Raw genomic sequence first — 20,020 nt, 5'->3', positions numbered from 1 at the left:
CCAAACCAAAAAGAAGCAAGAAGAAGATTTACGAGAGAAAGTTGGCGGACTGTCCAGTCCCTGGCTGCTACGGCAAAGGACTAAAGCGGGTGGACATCCACCTTTGGTATAAACACAAAATGGATGTGAGTATTCATATAATAGTGGATTGATTTGAGCTTGATACAAGAATATATTGCTTGAGCTATGACAATATTGGACGAGCCCAAGACGAGTCCAATATTGTCATAGCTCAAGCAATTTATTCTTGTATCACACGAAAACTAAATCACATGGCAATTTGGTAAAACTTCAGCAGAGGTCGAAATTAAGCATATTTTCATTTAAGGGAACAAAATTCCTTCATCTCCCCCAACACCTCAAGAAGGTGCACAAGATACTTGATGCCAAGAAAAGGATGTATGAGCTGGGGAGGGTCAGACAAAAGTAAGTAACTTCATGGTATCACTCTACTTCCAAGCAAAGTACAGACAATTGGTGCTTATTTAAATAATTGGAAAATGCAACAAAATGGTTTTTAAAATCCTGCAATCTTGTACTTGTCATCGCTGCAAACCGAGCTCTTCGGTGTGAATACACACTCGCGAATCGAGGACTTTTAGCACAGCGAGGACGTCCTCGCTTTGAAAAATAGTGATAAATGCAGCATTATAGCCAGTTTGGACGCCACTGAGATATCTAAGCTTTTGGGACTAATCCTCGGTTTACGTCATTTACGAGAGGAGTATGTGTGAGTTAACACAATTCTGTTGCCGGAGCGGTGGGTTAGCACTCTTGGATGGTTACATCGCCCTCTGTTGATATGAAGTATCCTTCTTGTAGGTAGTAGAGGCGGCCATTTCTAAATCTGAACTCATTTATGCATGACGGTTAGCTTATTCGATTTGAGTCGGGTAGCGTGGCCGGTTGCAGCTGTCATGGGGACGCATCATAAACATGGAGTGCATTGCATCCACCAGGACCCTAGAGTCAACCATTCGACCCATGGCAGCTCTCGAGAGAAGACAAGAAATGGTGAGTGATCTGAGTGTAAATAAATTTCCATGTGATGTAGGCCTAAATAAATCCTTACTGTACTGACTTCATCACTATACTATATACAGTCGTTTGACCAGTTAACAATTCCTTACACTTGTCAACAAACACATAGTGAAATGATTTAGGACATGACCAATTTATGTTTATGATTGTTTCTTTCTTGTTAGTAACTAAGCCGCCACTCTGGAATTCGGAGTTAAAAGGGGAAACTAAAACATAATATAGTTTTAAACTCCATGAAAGACATTTTTCACAAGAGTAAATACTCATGTTGCATATTGTATCACCCCTGCGGTATCATAGAATCGTCCAAGTGCGTTGAAAGACAACATGGCGGATATTGCCGTTCGTTACTAAATTCTGGGTCACAAACACCTTTTCTACAGTTACAAATACAATTGTTTCCACAGTTTTAAAGTGATTTGGGTGCATATGACTCTTGTGCATATATATTGAATGTTTGACTTATGTTAAAATGTTCTGTGAAAGTGCACTGAAATATTGTTGTCGTGAGGGGTCGTGAGTTGTCGGTGTTTAGTGCGACCCTTATGACATGTTCCACTAAACCGATCGACTTTTGTTCGATGAATAACGTATATGTGACATCATTTTTATGTCTTCTTTCTAGTATGAAGAAGGGGACAGCGTCATGGCACTGTGGCCTCCAAACTCGTCATGGTATCCAGCTGTAATCACCTCCATAACCAAAGGTAATTAAAGCCATTGCACCCTTTCGGTACATAAAAAAAAGGAACAGTTCACAGATTTACAAATAATTTACAGGGATTACAGAAGGTAATGGTGAAAGACTTCTCTTGAAATATGAGTCCATGAAATGCTTAACTTTTTGAGACAACGGTAAAACTATATAAATTCTCGTTAACGAGAATTACGGATTTGTTATAAACACATGTCATGACACGGCGAAACGCGCGAAAACAGGAGTGGGTTTTCCCGTTATTTTCTCCCGACTCCGATGTCCGATTGAGCCTAAATTTCCACAGGATTGTTATGTTAGATATACGTTGTGATACACGAAGTGTGGGACTTGGACAATACTGTTTACCGAAAGTGTATAATGGCTTTAAACAAGTATCATTACTTTTGTACTGTGGACACACGAAATGACAGTTCCACACCCTTATTGTGATCCACATTACGTGAAGAGCACGTTTTAAAGATGGCACTAAGTTGTATGTTTCCCCCACCCCCCCCCCACCCCCCCAAATGAAATGAAAATTAATCAACCGTTTGCCTTTCATTTTCCAGGGAAGTCACTAATCAAGTACTGTGTGCGTTACACTGATGATGGCATCACACGCCCCTTATTTGAGCACCAGGTGAGTAAATGATGATGTCATGTATTAATTCCATCGATATTAATTGAATAACATGCTATGTGTCTTCATAATATTATATGTTCTGTACAATTGAGACGTTTTTCCAAGGTTGACGTGTTGAGGCAAACAAATGTCCTCTCTAAATGTAACAGATACTTCAAGGTGTGTCAACCCCAACACCAATTGCAGGGATGACGATGACCCACAAGCTATTTTTCAGTCTGATCCTTCAAGGTCTGTTAACCCCAACACCAGTTCCTGGGATGATGATGACCCACAAGCTATTTTTCAGTCTGATCCTTCAAGTTGTGTCAACCCCAACACCAGTGCCTGCGATGACGATGACCCACAAGCTATGTTAGAAACTGCCGAGCTTCACCAAAGCAATGAAGCTGTAGGATGTGAAACAAATGATTCGAGTGAGAAGTGTGCCGTAACAGTCATGCAGACCGATAATGTCGGTAGACAAAGGAAATGGGACAAAAAACACTATTGCTTTTACTGTGATGAGCCTCAGGCCAAGTTACCCCGTCATCTTCAGTCGCGTCACAAAGAGGAGAGGGAAGTTGTAGAGATAGCATCGGAGACCGACGTTAGTGCCCGCAAGAAACTTCTGTTATACATCCGCAATATTGGTAATCACAGACACAATTGCCAAGTCCTTAGAGAGGGAAAGGGTGTCCTTATTATAGTATACAGACCAAATCATGAGGCATCTCCACACGCATATGGACCATGCATACATTGTTATGGCTATTACGTGCGTCTTGATCTTTGGCGTCATCAGTGCCCACTTAAGCCTGCGCTCCCTGCACAGACTGATGGTAGCAGTAGGAGAGGTCGTGTTAGGGGGCGAGTAGCTAACAAGAGTGATTTGTTAAAACCACCCCCTGCTGGTGTATCTTTCCAGTTGAACAAGGTTCTTAGTTCTATGAGGAGAGACAATGTTGGTCTGATTGTCAAGAATGATTCTTTGATTCTGGAAGTTGCCAAACGTGAATACCTTAGACTTGGCCACGATGTTACCCAACATGGCTACATTCGGAACAAACTACGAGAACTTGGTCGTCTTGTTATACAACTGAGACAAAACACCCACCAACCAAATGCATCACTGGAAGTATTCGTGCATCCCCGCCATCTGAATGATATCGTCAAGGCTGTTCATGATGTCGCCGGCTTCAGTGAAGGAAAACAGATGTATCACGTTCCATCTCTAGCACTCAAGATTGGACATTCCATCAAGAGATGTGCACTCATACTGCAAGCAAGTGCTTTAGAGTTTAATCTTAGGCAAAAAGCGGAACAGGCCGAACAGTTTAGGCAGTTATGTGAAATAAAGTGGCCAGAACTTGTGTCAACGCACGCCCACAGAACACTGTACCAAGGAAAGCGCAACAAACCTGCTGATCTCCCCACAAATGCAGATGTGGTGAAAATCTCATCGTTCCTTCATGAAACTGGCAACCGGGAAGTGCAGCTCCTACACTCTGCTAAGGGCCATGAAATTACACCAGCTTGGAAGAAATTGAATGAAGTCACACTGTGCCATCTCATTATCTTCAACCGCAGACGACAGGGGGAAGTATCCAAAATGAAACTTGAAGATTTTCAGAAGCGAAGTAGTGCAGCCATTGTGAATGGTGATTGCGTGATGACTGATCTTGAACGGCACCTCTGTAAAATGTTCAAAGTCATTGAAATAGTTGGTAAGAGGGGCAGAACTGTTCCTGTGCTTCTTGGTACTGATGTGATGGCGTGGTTGAAGGCTCTGGTCGCAAATAGAAATGCAGCTGGAGTGGCACAAGACAATATATTCTTATTCGCACGAAGTTGTTACGGAGGCTCAGGTCATATACGAGGAAGCGACTGTCTACGAGCATATGCAAATCAGGCGGGCCTTGAGAATGCTGATAGCATGCGGTCTACAAAGCTTCGTAAACATGTAGCGACTGTTTCGCAAATTCTGGCCTTGAATGAACATCAGCTTGAAACACTTGCAGACTTCATGGGTCATGATTTGCGGGTCCATCGTGAGTACTACCGGTTGCCAGACACTGTCCAGAGGGTTACCAAACTGTCTAGACTTTTCCTCAGCTTGGAGAGAGGCAACTTGGTTTCGCAACATGGCAAATCTTTGGAGGAGTTGCATGTTACTGGAGGTAAACAAACCCGTTTTTAACTTGTCTTTCCAAATTAATTCAAACTGTGGTAACTCCCCCCCCATAACATTCATTCACTGTACAACCTCCCCCCCCATCCCCCCCCCAATGGATTGGCCAACATGTTTAGGTGTGTGCGCCAAAAAGCAAGCATACCTAAATGTTACAATTGCTCTTTGTTTTTGGGGCATGATAACTCGGCCTGTGGCCGTCATCACCTAACCCCCCCCCCCCCCATTTTGAACATCATTCACTGTAGACCCCAAACCCCACACACCCAACCCAACGGATTGGCCCACATTTTTATTTGTGTGCCAGAAAGCAATCAAAGCTAACTGTAGAAGTTTTATTTCTTTTTATTGCAGAAGGCTTCAGCAGCGATGAGGACAGCAGTGATTCAGGTGACTCGTGTGACCCAGCTTTGGAGGACAGTGTTGATGACAGTAAGTTTGTAATATTTGTGACTGCCTATATCTCTTGTAGGTCTCTTGCATATGCTGGTCCTATTCCCTGTTGACCGACCCCCCTAGACCCAAATGCGATAAGATGCCAGACTCCGTTTGCTGTCAACAAATTTAAGGTGTCATGCACCACCAAAGTACAGTCATAACCTAAAGTCACTCTGTAGGCACAGCCGAGTGATTAGCCCATCTCGGCAACTCATTTTGTACGGTAGCATGAAACAAGATGGCTGCTTCTTGTCAGGCATTTTCTGCAGGTACCTTTATCGCATTCTTTTGTGCTCAGTTGCGTATTGATTTACTCGAGGAGTAAATGTCACATCGGTAACATGAACATATTTAGGTTATGTATCAGCCCCATTTGATTATGTTGACTAATTTACCTCTTCTTTCCTGTGTGTTGTAGGAAGGCCACCAACCCAAACGGATCCAGCTCCAAAAGATCGACAAGTCAAGCGTCGACAATTCAAGCGACGCCCCTGGACTGCCCAGGAAAAGAAAGACGTCACCGAGGGCTTGCAGAGATTCTGTTTGCTGAAGAAGATTCCAGGGAAACGTGACATTGAATCGTCCTGTCCTGTGGCATTGCAGACCAGAACTTGGAGAAACATTAAGGACTTTTGTAGAAACACGATGACACTTCAACAAATTTAAGGTCTCATGCACCACCAAAGTACAGTCATAACCTAGAGTGACTCTGTAGGCACAGCCAAATTATTAGTCTAGACCTTTGGCCTGCCCCCCCCCCCCCCAAGAACAAGAAAATACATGTACCACCCCCAACAAAATTTCCTAGAAGGCCAGTATACACATTGACATTAGTGAACCGCAAGAACAAGGATTCATGTGTTATGTCCTCACATCGATAGGTACCATTCGACTTTTGGCAATGTCCTCCATTGGATAGTATGAAAAGTATGTCCTCAATCTGCAGTGTACACATGTATTGGTGTGTGTGTGATGTGTGCATGGGGCTGATTTCGAGCATCTTTTATATGTACTCGAGTATAAACACTATAAGCCTAGATATGAAGATATGAAAATCACATGGCAATTGGTAAAACTTCAGCAGAGGTCGAAATTAAGCATATTTTCATTTAAGGGAACAAAATTCCTTCATCTCGCCCAACACCTCAAGAAGGTGCACAAGATACTTGATGCCAAGAAAAGGATGTATGAGCTCGGGAGGGTCAGACAAAAGTAAGTAACTTCATGGTATTTCTCTACTTCCAAGCAAAGTACAGACAATTGGTGCTTATTTAAATAATTGGAAAATGCAACAAAATGGTTTTTAAAATCCTGCAATCTTGTGTGTGTGATGTGTGCATGGGGCTGATTTCGAGCATCTTTTATATGTACTCGAGTACAAACACTATAAGCCTAGATATGAAGATATGAAAATCACATGGCAATTGGTAAAACTTCAGCAGAGGTCGAAATTAAGCATATTTTCATTTAAGGGAACAAAATTCCTTCATCTCGCCCAACACCTCAAGAAGGTGCACAAGATACTTGATGCCAAGAAAAGGATGTATGAGCTGGGGAGGGTGAGACAAAAGTAAGTAACTTCATGGTATCACTCTACTTCCAAGCAAAGTACAGACAATTTGTGTTTATTTAAATAATTGGAAAATGCAACAAAATGGTTTTTAAAATCCTGCAATCTTGTGTGTGTGATGTGTGCATGGGGCTGATTTCGAGCATCTTTTATATGTACTCGAGTATAAACACTAAAAGCCTAGATATGAAGATATGAAAATCACATGGCAATTGGTAAAACTTCAGCAGAGGTCGAAATTAAGCATATTTTCATTTAAGGGAACAAAATTCCTTCATCTCGCCCAACACCTCAAGAAGGTGCACAAGATACTTGATGCCAAGAAAAGGATGTATGAGCTGGGGAGGGTGAGACAAAAGTAAGTAACTTCATGGTATCACTCTACTTCCAAGCAAAGTACAGACAGAAGTATATCGATTCTCATCATTTTAACAGCCTCTACGATCTTTTATTTTGGATGATGACAGAAGAGGACACAAACATTTAATTAAACCGCACAACACAACACTTATTAATTGTACCTACATGTACACAATAATAACAATGTGACTGGAATGGACAACCAAAAGCAAATAGTCATCTCACAGCCAATCATCTAGAGACCACCCTCATCATCAGTGTACATGTACATCCTCTAAAAATCACAAGAGGGAATATGGAGGTTAGAGGTTAGAGTGTATGGTACATACCAAGTAGAAGCATTCCACATATTTAATTGTTTCCAAATACACAGACAAAGACCAAGCCTTGTTTGATTGTATCCAGTTCAAATAACCTACCAGTAATAATTAACAGTAAACTTAATAAATTTTGTATTTAAAGAGAGCCAATAACCAAACCCAAAAGAAGCAAGAAGAAGATTTACGAGAGAAAGTTGGCGGACTGTCCAGTCCCTGGCTGCTACGGCAAAGGACTAAAGCGGGTGGACATCCACCTTTGGTATAAACACAAAATGGATGTGAGTATTCATATAATAGTGGATTGATTTGAGCTTGATACAAGAATATATTGCTTGAGCTATGACAATATTGGACGAGCCCAAGACGAGTCCAATATTGTCATAGCTCAAGCAATTTAATCTTGTATCACACGAAAACTAAATCACATGGCAATTTGGTAAAACTTCAGCAGAGGTCGAAATTAAGCATATTTTCATTTAAGGGAACAAAATTCCTTCATCTCGCCCAACACCTCAAGAAGGTGCACAAGATACTTGATGCCAAGAAAAGGATGTATGAGCTGGGGAGGGTCAGACAAAAGTAAGTAACTTCATGGTATCACTCTACTTCCAAGCAAAGTACAGACAATTGGTGCTTATTTAAATAATTGGAAAATGCAACAAAATGGTTTTTAAAATCCTGCAATCTTGTACTTGTCATCGCTGCAAACCGAGCTCTTCGGTGTGAATACACACTCGCGAATCGAGGACTTTTAGCACAGCGAGGACGTCCTCGCTTTGAAAAATAGTGATAAATGCAGCATTATAGCCAGTTTGGACGCCACTGAGATATCTAAGCTTTTGGGACTAATCCTCGGTTTACGTCATTTACGAGAGGAGCATGTGTGAGTTAACACAATTCTGTTGCCGGAGCGGTGGGTTAGCACTCTTGGATGGTTACATCGCCCTCTGTTGATATGAAGTATCCTTCTTGTGATAGTAGAGGCGGCCATTTCTAAATCTGAACTCATTTATGCATGACGGTTAGCTTATTCGATTTGAGTCGGGTAGCGTGGCCGGTTGCAGCTGTCATGGGGACGCATCATAAACATGGAGTGCATTGCATCCACCAGGACCCTAGAGTCAACCATTCGACCCATGGCAGCTCTCGAGAAAAGACAAGAAATGGTGAGTGATCTGAGTGTAAATAAATTTCCATGTGATGTAGGCCTAAATAAATCCTTACTGTACTGACTACATCACTATACTATATACAGTCGTTTGACCAGTTAACAACTCCTTACACTTGTCAACAAACACATAGTGAAATGATTTAGGACATGACCAATTTATGTTTATGATTGTTTCTTTCTTGTTAGTAACTAAGCCGCCACTCTGGAATTCGGAGTTAAAAGGGGAAACTAAAACATAATATAGTTTTAAACTCCATGAAAGACATTTTTCACAAGAGTAAATACTCATGTTGCATATTGTATCACCCCTGCGGTATCATAGAATCGTCCAAGTGCGTTGAAAGACAACATGGCGGATATTGCCGTTCGTTACTAAATTCTGGGTCACAAACACCTTTTCTACAGTTACAAATACAATTGTTTCCACAGTTTTAAAGTGATTTGGGTGCATATGACTCTTGTGCATATATTGAATGTTTGACTTATGTTAAAATGTTCTGTGAAAGTGCACTGAAATATTGTTGTCGTGAGGGGTCGTGAGTTGTCGGTATTTAGTGCGACCCTTATGACATGTTCCACTAAACCGATCGACTTTTGTTCGATGAATAACGTATATGTGACATCATTTTTATGTCTTCTTTCTAGTATGAAGAAGGGGACAGCGTCATGGCACTGTGGCCTCCAAACTCGTCATGGTATCCAGCTGTAATCACCTCCATAACCAAAGGTATTTAAAGCCATTGCACCCTTTCGGTACATAAAAAAAAGGAACAGTTCACAGATTTACAAATAATTTACAGGGTTTACAGAAGGTAATGGTGAAAGACTTCTCTTGAAATATGAGTCCATGAAATGCTTAACTTTTTGAGACAACGGTAAAACTATATAAATTCTCGTTAACGAGAATTACGGATTTGTTATAAACACATGTCATGACACGGCGAAACGCGCGAAAACAGGAGTGGGTTTTCCCGTTATTTTCTCCCGACTCCGATGTCCGATTGAGCCTAAATTTCCACAGGATTGTTATGTTAGATATACGTTGTGATACACGAAGTGTGGGACTTGGACAATACTGTTTACCGAAAGTGTATAATGGCTTTAAACAAGTATCATTACTTTTGTACTGTGGACACACGAAATGACAGTTCCACACCCTTATTGTGATCCACATTACGTGAAGAGCACGTTTTAAAGATGGCACTAAGTTGTATGTTTCCCCCACCCCCCCCCCACCCCCCCAAATGAAATGAAAATTAATCAACCGTTTGCCTTTCATTTTCCAGGGAAGTCACTAATCAAGTACTGTGTGCGTTACACTGATGATGGCATCACACGCTCCTTATTTGAGCACCAGGTGAGTAAATGATGATGTCATGTATTAATTCCATCGATATTAATTGAATAACATGCTATGTGTCTTCATAATATTATATGTTCTGTACAATTGAGACGTTTTTCCAAGGTTGACGTGTTGAGGCAAACAAATGTCCTCTCTAAATGTAACAGAGTGCAAAAACACTTGCTGTTTACGGCAAGCGGCTCGCTTTATAGTAAAAGCTGGATAATAACCAATCCCTGCCACATTGAGTACAATGATCAACACAAATATGGCTCACAATTGCGTGGTATTCGTTTTACCTCGTCCACAAACACGGTCGGCCATTTATGGGAGTCAAAACTTGGACTCCCATAAATGGGCCGACCGTGTTCGTTCGCGACGTAACATGAAAACCGTGCAATTTGGAGTGATACTTGTGTGGATCATTATATTCTACTTGTAAAACATCTTTCTAACCATATGCATTTCATAAGAAACGGTTTCAAACGCTGTTCATAGACCAACTCGACCGATCCAAGGCAACGTGTTCCTTTAAGTTCTGACTAGCTTAGTGCTTATGTATTATTTGCCTATCAATTTAAGGGCACGCTGATCCACTCAACCGTATATATTTAATTCGTGTCACAATCCTAATAATATCTCAGTGGTGTTAATTATGTCATTTATCTTTTCCTTGCTAGCTGGCCCATCAAACATCAGGTTTTCAGTCTGATACTTCAAGGTGTGTCAACCCCAACACCAATTGCAGGGATGACGATGACCCACAAGCTATTTTTCAGTCTGATCCTTCAAGGTCTGTCAACCCCAACACCAGTTCCTGGGATGATGATGACCCACAAGCTATTTTTCAGTCTGATCCTTCAAGTTGTGTCAACCCCAACACCAGTGCCTGCGATGACGATGACCCACAAGCTATGTTAGAAACTGCCGAGCTTCACCAAAGCAATGAAGCTGTAGGATGTGAAACAAATGATTCGAGTGAGAAGTGTGCCGTAACAGTCATGCAGACCGATAATGTCGGTAGACAAAGGAAATGGGACAAAAAACACTATTGCTTTTACTGTGATGAGCCTCAGGCCAAGTTACCCCGTCATCTTCAGTCGCGTCACAAAGAGGAGAGGGAAGTTGTAGAGATAGCATCGGAGACCGACGTTAGTGCCCGCAAGAAACTTCTGTTATACATCCGCAATATTGGTAATCACAGACACAATTGCCAAGTCCTTAGAGAGGGAAAGGGTGTCCTTATTATAGTATACAGACCAAATCATGAGGCATCTCCACACGCATATGGACCATGCATACATTGTTATGGCTATTACGTGCGTCTTGATCTTTGGCGTCATCAGTGCCCACTTAAGCCTGCGCTCCCTGCACAGACTGATGGTAGCAGTAGGAGAGGTCGTGTTAGGGGGCGAGTAGCTAACAAGAGTGATTTGTTAAAACCACCCCCTGCTGGTGTATCTTTCCAGTTGAACAAGGTTCTTAGTTCTATGAGGAGAGACAATGTTGGTCTGATTGTCAAGAATGATTCTTTGATTCTGGAAGTTGCCAAACGTGAATACCTTAGACTTGGCCACGATGTTACCCAACATGGCTACATTCGGAACAAACTACGAGAACTTGGTCGTCTTGTTATACAACTGAGACAAAACACCCACCAACCAAATGCATCACTGGAAGTATTCGTGCATCCCCGCCATCTGAATGATATCGTCAAGGCTGTTCATGATGTCGCCGGCTTCAGTGAAGGAAAACAGATGTATCACGTTCCATCTCTAGCACTCAAGATTGGACATTCCATCAAGAGATGTGCACTCATACTGCAAGCAAGTGCTTTAGAGTTTAATCTTAGGCAAAAAGCGGAACAGGCCGAACAGTTTAGGCAGTTATGTGAAATAAAGTGGCCAGAACTTGTGTCAGGCACGCCCACAGAACACTGTACCAAGGAAAGCGCAACAAACCTGCTGATCTCCCCACAAATGCAGATGTGGTGAAAATCTCATCGTTCCTTCATGAAACTGGCAACCGGGAAGTGCAGCTCCTACACTCTGCTAAGGGCCATGAAATTACACCAGCTTGGAAGAAATTGAATGAAGTCACACTGTGCCATCTCATTATCTTCAACCGCAGACGACAGGGGGAAGTATCCAAAATGAAACTTGAAGATTTTCAGAAGCGAAGTAGTGCAGCCATTGTGAATGGTGATTGCGTGATGACTGATCTTGAACGGCACCTCTGTAAAATGTTCAAAGTCATTGAAATAGTTGGTAAGAGGGGCAGAACTGTTCCTGTGCTTCTTGGTACTGATGTGATGGCGTGGTTGAATGCTCTGGTCGCAAATAGAAATGCAGCTGGAGTGGCACAAGACAATATATTCTTATTCGCACGAAGTTGTTACGGAGGCTCAGGTCATATACGAGGAAGCGACTGTCTACGAGCATATGCAAATCAGGCGGGCCTTGAGAATGCTGATAGCATGCGGTCTACAAAGCTTCGTAAACATGTAGCGACTGTTTCGCAAATTCTGGCCTTGAATGAACATCAGCTTGAAACACTTGCAGACTTCATGGGTCATGATTTGCGGGTCCATCGTGAGTACTACCGGTTGCCAGACACTGTCCAGAGGGTTACCAAACTGTCTAGACTTTTCCTCAGCTTGGAGAGAGGCAACTTGGTTTCGCAACATGGCAAATCTTTGGAGGAGTTGCATGTTACTGGAGGTAAACAAACCCGTTTTTAACTTGTCTTTCCAAATTAATTCAAACTGTGGTAACTCCCCCCCCCATAACATTCATTCACTGTACAACCTCCCCCCCCCCATCCCCCCCCCCAATGGATTGGCCAACATGTTTAGGTGTGTGCGCCAAAAAGCAAGCATACCTAAATGTTACAATTGCTCTTTGTTTTTGGGGCATGATAACTCGGCCTGTGGCCGTCATCACCTAAACCCCCCCCCCCCCATTTTGAACATCATTAACTGTAGACCCCAAACCCCACACACCCAACCCAACGGATTGGCCCACATTTTTATTTGTGTGCCAGAAAGCAATCAAAGCTAACTGTAGAAGTTTTATTTCTTTTTATTGCAGAAGGCTTCAGCAGCGATGAGGACAGCAGTGATTCAGGTGACTCGTGTGACCCAGCTTTGGAGGACAGTGTTGATGACAGTAAGTTTGTAATATTTGTGACTGCCTATATCTCTTGTAGGTCTCTTGCATATGCTGGTCCTATTCCCTGTTGACCGACCCCCCTAGACCCAAATGCGATAAGATGCCAGACTCTGTTTGCTGTCAACAAATTTAAGGTGTCATGCACCACCAAAGTACAGTCATAACCTAAAGTCACTCTGTAGGCACAGCCGAGTGATTAGCCCATCTCGGCAACTCATTTTGTACGGTAGCATGAAACAAGATGGCTGCTTCTTGTCAGGCATTTTCTGCAGGTACCTTTATCGCATTCTTTTGTGCTCAGTTGCGTACTGATTTACTCGAGGAGTAAATGTCACATCGGTAACATGAACATATTTAGGTTATGTATACGCCCCATTTGATTATGTTGACTAATTTACCTCTTCTTTCCTGTGTGTTGTAGGAAGGCCACCAACCCAAACGGATCCAGCTCCAAAAGATCGACAAGTCAAGCGTCGACAATTCAAGCGACGCCCCTGGACTGCCCAGGAAAAGAAAGACGTCACCGAGGGCTTGCAGAGATTCTTTTTGCTGAAGAAGATTCCAGGGAAACGTGACATTGAATCGTCCTGTCCTGTGGCATTGCAGACCAGAACTTGGAGAAACATTAAGGACTTTTGTAGAAACACGATGACACTTCAACAAATTTAAGGTCTCATGCACCACCAAAGTACAGTCATAACCTAGAGTGACTCTGTAGGCACAGCCAAATTATTAGTCTAGACCTTTGGCCTGCCCCCCCCCCCCCCCAAGAACAAGAAAATACATGTACCACCCCCAACAAAATTTCCTAGAAGGCCAGTATACACATTGACATTAGTGAACCGCAAGAACAAGGATTCATGTGTTATGTCCTCACATCGATAGGTACCATTCGACTTTTGGCAATGTCCTCCATTGGATAGTATGAAAAGTATGTCCTCAATCTGCAGTGTACACATGTATTGGTGTGTGTGTGATGTGTGCATGGGGCTGATTTCGAGCATCTTTTATATGTACTCGAGTATAAACACTATAAGCCTAGATATGAAGATATGAAAATCACATGGCAATTGGTAAAACTTCAGCAGAGGTCGAAATTAAGCATATTTTCATTTAAGGGAACAAAATTCCTTCATCTCGCCCAACACCTCAAGAAGGTGCACAAGATACTTGATGCCAAGAAAAGGATGTATGAGCTGGGGAGGGTCAGACAAAAGTAAGTAACTTCATGGTATTACTCTACTTCCAAGCAAAGTACAGACAATTGGTGCTTATTTAAATAATTGGAAAATGCAACAAAATGGTTTTTAAAATCCTGCAATCTTGTGTGTGTGATGTGTGCATGGGGCTGATTTCGAGCATCTTTTATATGTACTCGAGTATAAACACTATAAGCCTAGATATGAAGATATGAAAATCACATGGCAATTGGTAAAACTTCAGCAGAGGTCGAAATTAAGCATATTTTCATTTAAGGGAACAAAATTCCTTCATCTCGCCCAACACCTCAAGAAGGTGCACAAGATACTTGATGCCAAGAAAAGGATGTATGAGCTGGGGAGGGTCAGACAAAAGTAAGTAACTTCATGGTATTACTCTACTTCCAAGCAAAGTACAGACAATTGGTGCTTATTTAAATAATTGGAAAATGCAACAAAATGGTTTTTAAAATCCTGCAATCTTGTGTGTGTGATGTGTGCATGGGGCTGATTTCGAGCATCTTTTATATGTACTCGAGTATAAACACTATAAGCCTAGATATGAAGATATGAAAATCACATGGCAATTGGTAAAACTTCAGCAGAGGTCGAAATTAAGCATATTTTCATTTAAGGGAACAAAATTCCTTCATCTCGCCCAACACCTCAAGAAGGTGCACAAGATACTTGATGCCAAGAAAAGGATGTATGAGCTGGGGAGGGTCAGACAAAAGTAAGTAACTTCATGGTATTACTCTACTTCCAAGCAAAGTACAGACAATTGGTGCTTATTTAAATAATTGGAAAATGCAACAAAATGGTTTTTAAAATCCTGCAATCTTGTGTGTGTGATGTGTGCATGGGGCTGATTTCGAGCATCTTTTATATGTACTCGAGTACAAACACTATAAGCCTAGATATGAAGATATGAAAATCACATGGCAATTGGTAAAACTTCAGCAGAGGTCGAAATTAAGCATATTTTCATTTAAGGGAACAAAATTCCTTCATCTCGCCCAACACCTCAAGAAGGTGCACAAGATACTTGATGCCAAGAAAAGGATGTATGAGCTGGGGAGGGTGAGACAAAAGTAAGTAACTTCATGGTATCACTCTACTTCCAAGCAAAGTACAGACAATTTGTGTTTATTTAAATAATTGGAAAATGCAACAAAATGGTTTTTAAAATCCTGCAATCTTGTGTGTGTGATGTGTGCATGGGGCTGATTTCGAGCATCTTTTATATGTACTCGAGTATAAACACTAAAAGCCTAGATATGAAGATATGAAAATCACATGGCAATTGGTAAAACTTCAGCAGAGGTCGAAATTAAGCATATTTTCATTTAAGGGAACAAAATTCCTTCATCTCGCCCAACACCTCAAGAAGGTGCACAAGATACTTGATGCCAAGAAAAGGATGTATGAGCTGGGGAGGGTGAGACAAAAGTAAGTAACTTCATGGTATCACTCTACTTCCAAGCAAAGTACAGACAGAAGTATATCGATTCTCATCATTTTAACAGCCTCTGTGATCTTTTATTTTGGATGATGACAGAAGAGGACACAAACATTTAATTAAACCGCACAACACAACACTTATTAATTGTACCTACATGTACACAATAATAACAATGTGACTGGAATGGACAACCAAAAGCAAATAGTCATCTCACAGCCAATCATCTAGAGACCACCCTCATCATCAGTGTACATGTACATCCTCTAAAAATCACAAGAGGGAATATGGAGGTTAGAGGTTAGAGTGTATGGTACATACCAAGTAGAAGCATTCCACATATTTAATTGTTTCCAAATACACAGACAAAGACCGAGCCTTGTTTGATTGTATCCAGTTCAAATAACCTACCAGTAATAATTAACAGTAAACTTAATAAATTTTGTATTTAAAGAGAGCCAATAACCAAACCCAAAAGAAGCAAGAAGAAGATTTACGAGAGAAAGTTGGCGGACTGTCCAGTCCCTGGCTGCTACGGCAAAGGACTAAAGCGGGTGGACATCCACCTTTGGTATAAACACAAAATGGATGTGAGTATTCATATAATAGTGGATTGATTTGAGCTTGATACAAGAATATATTGCTTGAGCTATGACAATATTGGACGAGCCCAAGACGAGTCCAATATTGTCATAGCTCAAGCAATTTATTCTTGTATCACACGAAAACTAAGCCATATAATATTATTATTATTATCAATATCAGGCTGACTAGCGAAATTATAAAATTTGACTTATCTCAGTAAATGTTCCAATCATGTCACATTGGCCGCCATCATCGCTGAAGTCGAACAATGGAAATGACACACGTGTACGTGCTGCGCACAATAATCCAACAATATTGTTTCACTAAACAGTCAAGGTTCCCAGAAGACAGAGCAATACGAAAACAATATTGACTGTCATCCGGGTACTTGCAGTAGAGATATTAAATACGCTGATTTATTGTACCACTCTGAAGCCTCATATAGATAATAGTAGACATTACTGAGTTTTAAACATTACTGACAACTTTTAATTACAAACGGAATGTTCAATAGCCATCAAAATGAACTGTAACATTTGGCAAGGGAACAGGGCTGCAAGGGAATACTTCTGATTATTGGATTGTGTGCACACTGGTATCATTCAACAATTATAAAAACTTCAAAACCATTCCTCAAAATATGTTCTTATCAATGTCATATAACGTTGGGACATGCAGCTTAAAGGAACACGTTGCCTTGGATCGGACGAGTTGGTCAAATCAAAAGCGTTTGTAACCGTTTTTTATATAATGCATATGGTTGGAAAGATGTTTTAAAAGTAGAATACAATGACCCACACAAGTTTTCCTTGAAATTGCGTGGTTTTCCTTTTACTGTACAAACTAACACGATTGGCCATTTATGGGAGTCTAAAATTTGACTCCCATAAATGGCTGACCATGTTAGTCGATGAGGTAAAAGGAAACTGCGATTTCAAGGCATGTTTGTGTGGATCATTGTATTCTTCTTTAACAACATCTTTCTACTCACATGCATTTTATAACAAATGGTTACAAACGCATTTCAAGACCAACTCGACCAATCCTAGGCAACGTATTCCTTTAAGGCTGGAAGTGAAATGCTCCAAGCCGCTTGATTATGTTAAATGTGCATTTAGACATCTGGAAAGATGCCTGCATTTGATTGTTCCTCTTCTTGCCATTCAATCTCCTGATGGATAAATTTGTGTTTCTCAGATGAACTTAAATATTTCTTCTCAAGTTTCCAACTTTGTGTCTTTATGTGCAGTCAAAGGAATTCAGGTACACGCACAATGCACTATAACTCCTTCTACAGCACAAGTCTTGCTGTGAAATGTTTGATAAGTTAAATGTCCATTTACATATTCACGAAAGTAGATGCATTTTTTATCTCTTTCCCTGCTATTCAATTTCTAGATGGCAGCTTTTGTGTTTTTCAGATGTTTCCAACTTAGTGTCCATTGCACTCGTAGGAATTCAGGTACACATATAATGTACCATAACTCCTTATACTGCACAAGTCCCATTTAGTCTTGCTGAAATGTTCCAAATAGTTTGATGAGTTCAACATCTATTTACATATCCACGAAAGTGACTGCTTTGTTTAATATCATTCCTACTCAATCGGCTAGATTCTGCTTTCGTGTTTCTCAGATGTTTTTAACTTTTTGTCTTTTTATGCACCCGGAGGAATTCAGGTACACGTACAATGTACCATAACTCCTTCTACTGCACAAGTCCCATTTAGTCTTGCTGAAATGTTCTAAATAGTTTGATGAGTCCAACATCTATTTACATATCCACAAAAGTGACTGCTTTGTTTAATATCATTCCTACTCAATCGGCTAGATTCTGCTTTTGTGTTTCTCAGATGTTTTTAACTTTTTGTCTTTTTATGCACCCGAAGGAATTCAGGTACACGTACAATGCACCATAACTCCTTCTACTGCACAAGTCCCATTTAGTCTTGCTGAAATGTTCCAAATAGTTTGATGAGTCCAACATCTATTTACATATCCACGAAAGTGACTGCTTTGTTTAATATCATTCCTACTCAATCGGTTAGATTCTGCTTTTGTGTTTCTCAGATGTTTTTAACTTTTTGTCTTTTTATGCACTCAGAGGAATTCAGGTACACGTACAATGCACCATAACTCCTTCTACTGCACAAGTCCCATTTAGTCTTGCTGAAATGTTCCAAATAGTTTGATGAGTTCAACATCTCTTTACATATCCACGAAAGTGACTGCTTTGTTTAATATCATTCCTACTCAATCGGCTAGATCCTACTTTTGTGTTTCTCAGATGTTTTTAACTTGGTGTCTTTTTATGTACTCGGAGGAATTCAGGTACAGGTACACTGCACCATAACTCCTTCTACTGCACAAGTCCCATTTAGTCTTGCTGTTAAATGTTCCAAGTAGTTTGAGGAGTTCCGTGTCTATTTACATATCCACGAAAGTGACTGCATCATTCTATCATTCATCTTGCTACTTGCTACTCAATCTCTTGATCCTACTTTTGTGTTTCTCAGATGTTTTTAACTTGGTGTCTTTTTATGCACTCGGAGGAATTCAGGCACACGTACAATGCACCATAACTCCTGCTTCTACAGCAATAATCCATCTAGAGCTCCACATTGATTTTTCCTTGCTCTTTTTTTAACTATATATCTGATGGTATATTTATTTCTAAATGAGATGAGATTTCCGAATTTCATAGCTTCCAGGGAGTATTTCCTTCAACAAATATTATCCACAGATGATCCATCTAGATCACCACATTTAACTTTTCTTACACATATTTAAGTTGTCAGTGAGATGAGATTTCTAAATTTCTAGCTCCAATGGAGTATTTTTTGAAGCGATTCTTAATCTACAGACAATCCCTCTAGGCTCCACATTGAATTGTCGTAAAACATTTTTTTGAATAGGGCTTGTGGAATATTAAGTTCTCAGTGATGAGATAAGAATACAAAATTCTTTAGGAGTCCAACATAGATGAATTGTTCCAGAGTATCTACTGCATAATAGTTTTTGTACTTAATAAGATCACTGCTTTTAATGGAGACTTGAGAAAATGAACTCGCAAGGACTTTAAACCCTGTACTTCATATATTAGTGATAATAAAGGTGAGGTTTGTGACAGCACCAAGTGAATATCTTTTTACAGTTGTGTTGGTTCTGAAAAAACAGAACCATCCCTACTTAAAAAAGATTCCAGGCCTGATTGTTCATGGAGGCAACGAAGGCGATTGCCTCCATGCAACTGGTCATTGCCTTGGTACCCAATGAAATGCTCCTGTAGAAATTTACAAAATCCTCATACAGCCCTTTACCAAGGAGAAAATGCCTTGGTGCCCCCGCCCTTTCAAAAACGAAGCATACAGGGCTGAGATTAACCCACAGTGATACCACAAACCTCACATAATTATCAAAGCTGACATCTGCCCAGAAACATATCACCAATCAGGTTACGGTTTTCGACAAGGCAATCTCAACTCCCCCCTGCCTTATACCTCAAAAATACAGTGAAGCCTCCACACCATCCTTTACAGAAAGCTGGGGCATATTAGGCAAGAAGGCTTGCACTATGGCGTGTCAAACGTTGCAATATTCGGTATGTAAAATGTATGTGCGATGTTTCTCATATATATGCGATGACTGTCACACATGTGCGATATTCGTTTTTTTGTATGCAATGCACTAATTTGTAATATATGTGCGATAATTTGCAATATAAGGGTTGATAATTTTATAATAAATATTATATGCAAACATGCGATTATTGTTTAATATATGCGCTACTTTATAAACATTTGAATTTTTTTAAATATATATTATATGTAATCATTTGTATCGATGTTTTGTGATA

The 20,020-nt window shown here is 40.6% G+C and overlaps 3 protein-coding genes and 1 long non-coding RNA gene across 4 annotated transcripts; all 4 read left to right on the top strand.

The window, feature by feature from the left end:
- Window positions 1-649: 649 nt before the first annotated feature.
- On the top strand, window positions 650-2,372 carry LOC139936744 (uncharacterized). The gene is made up of 3 exons (XR_011786011.1): window positions 650-1,014; window positions 1,667-1,748; window positions 2,308-2,372. It is a non-coding gene; the product is annotated as an uncharacterized lncRNA (long non-coding RNA).
- Window positions 2,373-2,675: 303 nt separating this feature from the next.
- LOC139936060 (uncharacterized) lies at window positions 2,676-5,739 on the top strand. Its single transcript, XM_071930780.1, has 3 exons — window positions 2,676-4,540; window positions 4,906-4,983; window positions 5,408-5,739. The coding sequence occupies exons 1-3, from the start codon at window positions 2,734-2,736 to the stop codon at window positions 5,653-5,655; spliced, it is 2,133 nt and encodes a 710-aa protein (XP_071786881.1). The 5' UTR covers window positions 2,676-2,733; the 3' UTR covers window positions 5,656-5,739.
- A 2,877-nt stretch (window positions 5,740-8,616) lies between these two features.
- Window positions 8,617-11,748, top strand: LOC139936056 (uncharacterized). The gene is made up of 3 exons (XM_071930776.1): window positions 8,617-9,137; window positions 9,697-9,767; window positions 10,433-11,748. Exons 1-3 carry the CDS (start codon window positions 9,077-9,079, stop codon window positions 11,744-11,746), a joined length of 1,446 nt encoding a protein of 481 aa, XP_071786877.1. The 5' UTR covers window positions 8,617-9,076; the 3' UTR covers window positions 11,747-11,748.
- Window positions 11,749-11,887: 139 nt separating this feature from the next.
- On the top strand, window positions 11,888-13,882 carry LOC139936057 (uncharacterized). Its single transcript, XM_071930777.1, has 3 exons — window positions 11,888-12,472; window positions 12,842-12,919; window positions 13,344-13,882. Exons 1-3 carry the CDS (start codon window positions 11,905-11,907, stop codon window positions 13,589-13,591), a joined length of 894 nt encoding a protein of 297 aa, XP_071786878.1. The 5' UTR covers window positions 11,888-11,904; the 3' UTR covers window positions 13,592-13,882.
- The last annotated feature ends 6,138 nt before the right edge of the window (window positions 13,883-20,020 follow it).

Source organism: Asterias amurensis, chromosome 4, assembly GCF_032118995.1.
Source record: "Asterias amurensis chromosome 4, ASM3211899v1".
NCBI classification, from domain to species: Eukaryota; Metazoa; Echinodermata; class Asteroidea; order Forcipulatida; family Asteriidae; genus Asterias; species Asterias amurensis.
Note: the sequence above shows the minus strand (reverse complement) of the source record. Positions and strands in the feature narration are given on the sequence as shown.